We start from the raw sequence: 8214 nt of genomic DNA on the forward strand, positions 1-8214 counted from the left end.
TTTATGTGGATGAGGCATGCAGTGATTGTGATATTCTAAAGTTTCAAACTTTCTTTCTTTGGATGATGCATGCAGTAATTGCAATACTTTTTTAAGTCATTGACTGTAATATTTTTTTTTTTTTTTGAGGAAGTGCACAAGTTGAACTATGTTGAAAATTTATAAAATTTCAAACCGCCAAACCGATTCGCATCCATCCGCCAAACCGCCAATCCGCTTAATCCACATCCGCCAGATTGGCGGACGGATGCGGATTGATTTTCTCTAATCCGCCAATCTGGCAGACGGATGACGGATTAGAGATTTCGTGGCCGCAACCGACCCGCGCCCACCCCTAGTAGAATTTATCGATTTTAATAATTAAAGCTATAAACTTTTTTGAACAATTTATAAATATTTTTGTCAACTCTCTCTCTCTCTCTCTTTCTTGTCTCACACACCCTCACAGTCTTTCTCTCTCTCTCTTCTGTCTCACTCACACACACAGCTTGAAGAAGATGTCAAGAAGAGTTTGTGTTTATTCCATTATTGGACGAAGAAGAAGAAGAAGAATTGCTGATCATAATTGTCAAAAAGGTACAATATTTCCCTCTCTAATTAATCTTCCCTCTTCATTCTTATTTCTTCTGTTTCGTTCTCTCTCTACTACCCGAAGCCCTAGTTCTCCTCCTGTTCGATGCAATGATCTCCAAGACGCTGTAAATTCGTTCAATCGCATGATCCAAATGCGACCTTTCCCCCCCATTTCTCATTTCAACAAAACTTTAGGTCCTCTTTTGAAATTGGGTCATTACGACCTCGCACTTCCTCTTATTGGGAAATTGCATTTTCTAGGCATTCATGTCGATATCTACACCTTCAACATTGCTATTAACTGTCATTGCCGCCTGAATCAAGTCGATTTTGGGTTCTCTCTTTTGGGTACCCTCTTCAAACACGGTTATACACCTGATGTAACTACCTTCAACACTCTGTTAAATGGACATATTTTGGACGATAAAACCCCTGAAGCTGTAGAGTTATTTAAGAAATTAATGAGAATGAGAGAAATTGAACCCAACGTGGTTATGTATGGAACCATTGTTAATGGGCTCTGCGGAACGGGGAACACTATCAGGGCTGTTAGTTTGCTTAGGGTAATGGAAGAGGGAAGTTGTAAACCTAACACTGTAGTGTATAACACGGTCATTGACAGTCTTTGCAAGGATAGAATGGTGGATGATGCTATGAAACTCTTTTCTAAGATGAATGAACAAGGCATTTGTCAAGATGTTGTCACTTATACCTCTTTGATTCATGGCCTATGTAATTTTGGCCGGTGGAAGGAGGCTACCGGAATGTTTAGAGAAATGTTGGATAGTGGTATTGCTCCGGATGTTCATACGTATAGTGTGTTGCTAGATGCATGTACCAAGGAAGGCAAGATGAAAGAGGCCGAGGGGATACTTGAAGTCATGATACAAAGAGGTGTGGATCCTGATGTAGTCACATACAGTACTGTAATGGATGGATATTGTTTGCAAGGCCACATCGAGGAAGCAATGAGAGTGTTCAATACCATGGTGGAGAGGGGCCTTCACCCTAATGTTTTTAGCTATACCATTCTAATCAATGGATATTGCAAGAAAATGAAAATAGATGAGGCTATGCATCTCTTTCAAGAAATGCCTCAGAGGGGGTTGCAACCTAACACCGAAACCTTCAGTGCTATGCTACAAGGTTTGTTTCGATCAAGTAGATGCGGAGCTGCTCAAGAACTTTTTAATAAGATGCAAGCTGTAGGAATAATTCCAAATTCTCAAACTTATGGTATCTTATTGGATGGGTTGTGCAAAAATGGGCATATTTCTGAAGCATTGTCGTTATTCCACATGATGGAAAAGAATGGTTTAGATCTTAATGTTGTTATGTACAGTATTCTCATTGATGCATTCTGCAAGGATAAAAAGCTTGATACTGCAAGGGCTCTTTTCAGTAACCTTTCTTCCATGGGATTAGATCCTGATGTTAAGACATACACTATAATGATACAAGGTCTTTGTGAAGAAGGCCTACTACTTGAAGCTAAAGAGTTGTTTGTTCAAATGGAACATAATGGTTGTTTGCCAAATGATGTCACTTACAACACTATTATCCGAGGATTTATTGGACAACACAAGTGCTATGAGGCATTAATACTCGTTGAGGAAATGGTTCAAAGGGGTTTTTCAGTAGATGCATCCAATTCTTCCTTGATCATAGATATACTCTCAACTAAAGGACAAGATCCTTCTCTACGAGAAGTGATAAAGAAGTTCATGCCAAAAGATAGTCATGGAATGCATGATATTGAGTAAATTTCTTAAGATGTGAAGGTAAAGCTACACACATTAAAATATGTTATTTGGTGAAATTCCTTTTTTTTTTTTTTTTTGGGTTATATATTGACATGGACTTATACTTCTCCATTAACTATTTTGGACTTGTTGCTACATGACTTTGCAACTTGTTTTCACATGTTGTAGATTCTTGTAGACTATTTGTTACCTCTCTCTCCGCAGTATTTTAATTCACATGTTACAAATTCAAGTAGATTCTTTTTCAGTCCCCACTGAATTATGTACAAGTGGTTATTTCTTAGGGGTTTAGGACAAATGACAGCCAGTGGTACTTTTGGAGATTTCTTTCTTAGGTATGTGGCATCAACTAGTTCTCTAAAGGAGAATTAATGGTCTTAGTAGTTGTAGAAGATTAAATATCTCCGAATGTGGTGTTGGAAGAGGCATAACTGTTGTAGTATGCTAAATTGGGTACGAATTACAATCATTGTTGGTCTTCGTGCTCTATGAGATTTATACAAAGCTTGAGAGGATTGGCATCATAGATAAGATTGTCATTGTTAAATGGAAGGGAAAAAAAAAAAAAAAACAATGAATAAATCTGTTCAGAAGTTGATACTCTTCCCAGTAGTGGGAGAGGCAATTCTTGCCTTGTTCGAATGCCTATTGTTGTTTTATAATTTCCATTTATGTATCTCGTGCATAATGGCTCATAATTCTTTCTCCCTGTCAAAATTTTTGATTCCCCTCTTCTGAAGGTTCATATCTCTACCGTAGTGCTAAGAAACCCCCCTCACATACCTCGCTGCTGACATAATTCAATGGCAAGAGCAAATTCCTGTTGAATTGACAACTGTTCCTTTTCTTCTAAGCTATTCAAATACATATTATTGTTATATTATTCTATTGGTATTTATTAGCACATATATTCTTTGTGTTGATTGTGATGACTGTCGGAAGTTCATTCATGTTTTTGCTCCAATTGAAGGTCATGTACTGGTAATTGACTTCATCAACTTGAGGATGAGCATGCTCTACAAAGCTAAAGCAAACGGGGCCATTAAGGATCAGGTTTGGACTCATCGATCTAGTTTTAATTTGCACCCTCATTCTGATAATGGTGAAGGGACCTTGGTAAAGGACCCACGTGCTGATTTTGGAGATTATTCCAATCCTTGATAGAGTTTTAAAGGCTGTATCGTCTTGGACTGGGCAGGATTTCTTGTGGAATCAAGGAATTTTGGAAGTACCTGCAACTGCAGGAGCTTGATTTTTGCTGTTTGTTTCCTCATACAAGGCAAAAGTCTAAGCTTAATTCCTCATCATTACATCCCAAGGGTAGCAGTCTTTTTCAGCACCACAAGCATAAAATTATTATTATTTTTGTTTGAGTAAATTACACATACACTGACCTCCCTTGAGGTTTCTGAATATTTCAAAATCTGTCCTTGTGATTTTTGAGATGACTTATGACACTGCTGTGTTAATGGAATACATTTTTTAAAACTATTTTGCTCGTAGTTATAATGTCATATAAAAATTCATTTTTATCGTCAAATTCAATAAATTTTGAGAAGACAAATATACCACGAATGCCTCACTCAATTTATCAGCTGAAGCCATCCATCACAAACTCTGAAAAGTTTTGTTTCATCTATTTATTTGAACTCCTAAATCTATATGTATCTGTACATAGATATATATTTGAAACTATAGTGAGAGTCTTGTTTTATTATTGTTTTCATTCTATGTTCATTTTGGCTTTCTCCTTGTCCTTACAGTGCATCTGGAACAATAAGACTCATGTATGCTAGTCGATTGTTAGCATTTGGATGCCCCTTGTGCTCATAAACATGTAACATGTCCATACATCTTAATGATTGGTAGTTTCTAAGTTCTATTCCTGGGAGCCCCTTGAAGATCAGATTGAAATATTAGAGCTTGAAAAATGCTTTGAATTAACCCAAGTAGATTATCAATAGCCATTATGGTGATCTGGAGTTGCAAGGCTATAGAAACTGCATCTTTGAACAACTCCAACATTACAAGGAAAAAGATTAGAAAACGAAAAGGAAAAAAGGAAACAAGTGACATAATAAGAATCAAGTCTATGTATTTAGAAATTTGATTTCTCTCTCTCCCCCTCTCTCTCTCTGCAGGTAAGAACAGAGAGAATAAATTTCAATTCATATAATCTGATGAATTTACTACCGTTCCTTTTTCTTCTAAGCAATTCATATACTGTAGTATTTCCATATCATTCTGTTGATATTTACTGACATTCTATGCTGTAATTGAAGGGGGCATGCATTGGTGGTTTATCAACTGCAGAAATATTCCATTATGCTAGGAAGAAAATTTGCACATTTAGCTGCAAATTCACCATCAGGGTTTTGTATTACATTAGGTATGTTCTAGAGATGAATAAAAACCCTTTAGATTTCATTTGATGTCTAGCAATGCGTGTTTAATTGTGAGAGTTCCCTTCATAGTAGAGGTTTTGTGATGCAATAATGTTACGATTGGCTTAAAGGTAACTTTGCTGGCCTCTTAACAAAAAAGAAAAAAAAAGGTGATCTTTATTAGTCACCCTTTTTGGCTTAGAGCTAGTGGACTTCATACTAGTGATCTTCTTCTTCATTCTCTCCCAGGAGATTGCCATGTTCAATGCAAATGCTCACTTGATACATCGTTTATAATAAATATAGATGCGGCTACCGCCTGAAAACATACATCTATTTTGTGCAGGTAAGAGAGGTGAAATTGATGTTTCCGGGTTGATGTTGATAAAAGCTTTATGGCAACATCCTTCAATAGATCTGTCTTGTAAATAAACGTTCCCTGGTTTCTACACAAATAGGAGAACTAGTATTGATACTAAACTGATTGACCATCAATCAGAGGGTGCATGGGAGTAACTCAGACCTTTTGCATGTGCAATGATTCTAAATGTAGCTAAGTTCCTTGGTAGAAACAGTATATACTTGGTATTCTTATAATCTCTACCGGCTGAAGCTTTGAACCACTCAGCTTACCAGGCATAGCATTACAAGTTATTTATTTTTTTTTAATTTTTTTTTTTAACTGTTTGCAGCAATTATGATCTCTCAAATGGTTCTTGGATTCTCTTTCTCATATTTTCGATGAGAGATTGCTTATAAGAATTTTCTTTTTATGAATTTATTGTCAGTTTAGATTTTTAAAATTGGTGATGGAATTTTTGTTATATCATTATCTATCCTATTCCATGGCTTCAATGTTGCTTCAATGTTGACATGCCTATCATATATCTTTGGAAAGAACAAAAGAAAATCTTTTTGGGGACTTCCAAATGTTCTCAGGTTTGCTTCGTAGATTTTCATCAAAAATTGGTTTCTGGGTTGAAGCTTCATTTGCTCAAATTAGTTTATCCTTTCAAAATTGGTATTTTCAATGATGGCAAACCAAAGAAATATTGCATCATTTTTTATTTTGTATTTTTTGCAATTTGGCAAGAGTTTTGAAGCAATTTATGAATAGTTGGTGAATATTTATTGTATTTGCAACGACAATTTACCACTCTCATTTTTAGAGACTGTAAACTTGCTGTTGCAAATATACTTTTAGCAACAGTATAACTCGGCACAAAAAACCTATACTAATCCCTTAATTTTGTGACGGCAATTGGCCGTTGCAAATACTAAACCTTTTTGTGACAACTAGGGATTTGCGCGGTGCGATTCAAGTGGTTCGAGAGTAAAATTACAAACTGAATGGCGGATTGGCGAATTGACAAATTGCAGTTTGGGCGGTTTTTGGCCGATTGAAGAATATTATAACTAATTATCATAGATTTGCATAATATATAATATTAATTTGTATAGTATTTTTAATATGTATAACACAAAATAATTTTACATAATATGTTTCATATATATAACTAGTAATATGTAATAAATTTTATATTTTAAATCTCTTTCACACTTATTTTTACTTTGATATTTCATTGGAGGTTAAAAAATATATATGTATTAACTATAGCGGAGAGGAGCGGTTTGGAAGGCGAATTATAAATTTTAAAGTTTAAACCGGGGTTAGTAATTAGAGTAGTGTGGATTGATGTAGATCGGTGCGGTTTTAGCGGATTGGGTAGTATTTTGCACAGCCTAGTGACAACTACTGCCGTCGCAAAAAGCCACATTTTTTATAAAAAAATTACAAAGAAATATATAAACAATACTTGTACAAATGACATATTTAACATCTACACATTCACAACCAAATATAAAAACAATTTTAAAAAAGCAAAAAAATATTAATATTATCCACAAATATAGTAAACTGTAAATATTTAAAAGTACATGGTACCTGATAATTAAAGATATACAATATTTTCCCATAATTCCAAAAATAAAAAATAAACAATAAAAATTCAATAACGGGTTGCATTCTCCATTGCCATTGCATCAACATCACCAAGCAAGCTCCCAGCCATGAGGTATCATCTAAAGAAATAGTGTGAACGTGCCGTGCAATATATTGTAAATGGGTGTTCATTTCTCATTACAATACGATTTGGTATTGTGTGTCCGCCATCTTTATCCTTCGGTTCACATAAAACTTTATCCTAAACTCAAATATGGTGGTTAAAAATTTCCCTAAACTCTAATATATATTCTTTTGTCTTGGATCTAGATATCACTACTCAGCTCTTCCCCTAGCTACCATAGCGACAGAAGCTACTAGATTTCCAATAACAATTCCAGCAACATTGACCTTTAAGCCTAAGTATAATCTAATATCATGTGAGTTTGAAGAACATGCGGTCTTCGGGAGTTAATTCCAACGAAACCAATAATCATAATACATTGCTCAAGTCAATAATGCTACAATAAATAAAACAATGTATTTGGGTTTTCAATAGGTTAACCCACAACCTCTACCAGCAATCTAGGTAACAAATATAATATATCTGGATTTTTAGTAGGCTCACCGTCATCTCCCCATGGATTTTTAGTAGGCTCACCCTTAACCTCTTCTGCGTATGTTATTGTGTACATATGTGTGTGTGTGTATATATATATATATCGATGTATAGGAGATATGCCAACTGCTTTATGCAGTGAGATTAAGGTATACCAATTGCTTCATTAGTTATTATCAACTTGTTTCCCTTTTGGCTCCCTGGAAACCAATAAACACACGGGGCTAGTTAAAAGTACTTCCTATTTGGTGGGGCAGGTTGTCCCAGTGGTTAGGGCGTTGCTTGGGTTGCGTGGGTAAGGCGCACGTCTCAGGTTCGATTTCCCACTAGGTGAGTGCCTGCAGCAGTTTGTGCAAGGGTGTCCGGCTTCCCGCCGGCTAAATACTCCTCAGGATTAGTCCTAGCTTCCCTAAAAATCGGAGGGTTGGGGATACTTGAGTTATCAAAAAAAAAAAAAAAAAAAAAAAGTACTTCCTATTTTAAATAAAAGCAAATGAGATAGAACAAAGTGAGAAAGCTAAGAAAATAAAATTCATAGTTTTTCTTGATAGCCATTGAAGCACACCAAAGATTTTCCTACAAATACTTAAAATAGGGAAAAATTGAAATCAAATTGAATTAGACAACAAAGTATTTGTTTCTCTAAATCCCTAGATATCCCATATTCCGTTGCTGCAAAGTATGCAAAACAGAAGTCCTTTGGCAGCATTTGAAATTCTGTCCTCCTAGGTTATATGGCCACAAGCTAATAGCAAATCATTCTCAGATTGGATGCCTTCGACAAAGGACAAAGAATCTAATTCAAGTTGAATTTCATTGAAACTCAAATTCGTGCAAAGCTTACCACTTGGATGCTGTCAAAGACTCCACACAATCAACACCCACAAGACTCAATAATTTCTTAGACAAGGTAGCAATAACTTCCCCTTGTGA

The 8214-nt window shown here is 35.6% G+C and overlaps 1 protein-coding gene across 3 annotated transcripts; it reads left to right on the forward strand.

Moving 5' to 3' along the window:
• Nucleotides 1-425: 425 nt before the first annotated feature.
• LOC114317562 (uncharacterized) lies at nt 426-5451 on the forward strand. 3 transcript variants are annotated; one of them, XR_014342172.1, is made up of 4 exons: nt 426-2354; nt 3307-3388; nt 4619-4725; nt 5067-5451. XR_014342172.1 is itself a non-coding variant. In XM_028264316.2 (2 exons), exon 1 carries the CDS (start codon nt 498-500, stop codon nt 2334-2336), a length of 1839 nt encoding a protein of 612 aa, XP_028120117.2. In that variant the 5' UTR covers nt 426-497; the 3' UTR covers nt 2337-2354; nt 3307-4612. The 3 variants fall into 3 exon arrangements, 1 of the variants encoding a protein (XP_028120117.2); XR_014342171.1 differs by lacking the exon at nt 5067-5451 and having other exon boundaries at nt 4619-5039; XM_028264316.2 differs by lacking the exons at nt 4619-4725; nt 5067-5451 and having other exon boundaries at nt 3307-4612.
• Nucleotides 5452-8214: the final 2763 nt, after the last annotated feature.

The sequence above is a fragment of the Camellia sinensis genome, chromosome 10 (assembly GCF_055761805.1).
Source record: "Camellia sinensis isolate YWXY chromosome 10, ASM5576180v1, whole genome shotgun sequence".
Classification (NCBI taxonomy): Eukaryota; Viridiplantae; Streptophyta; class Magnoliopsida; order Ericales; family Theaceae; genus Camellia; species Camellia sinensis.

What these genes read in the sequence shown, in the direction of transcription:
- LOC114317562 (XM_028264316.2), top strand. Translation starts at nt 498, where the DNA reads ATGTCAAGAAGAGTTTGTGTTTATTCCATTATTGGACGAAGAAGAAGA.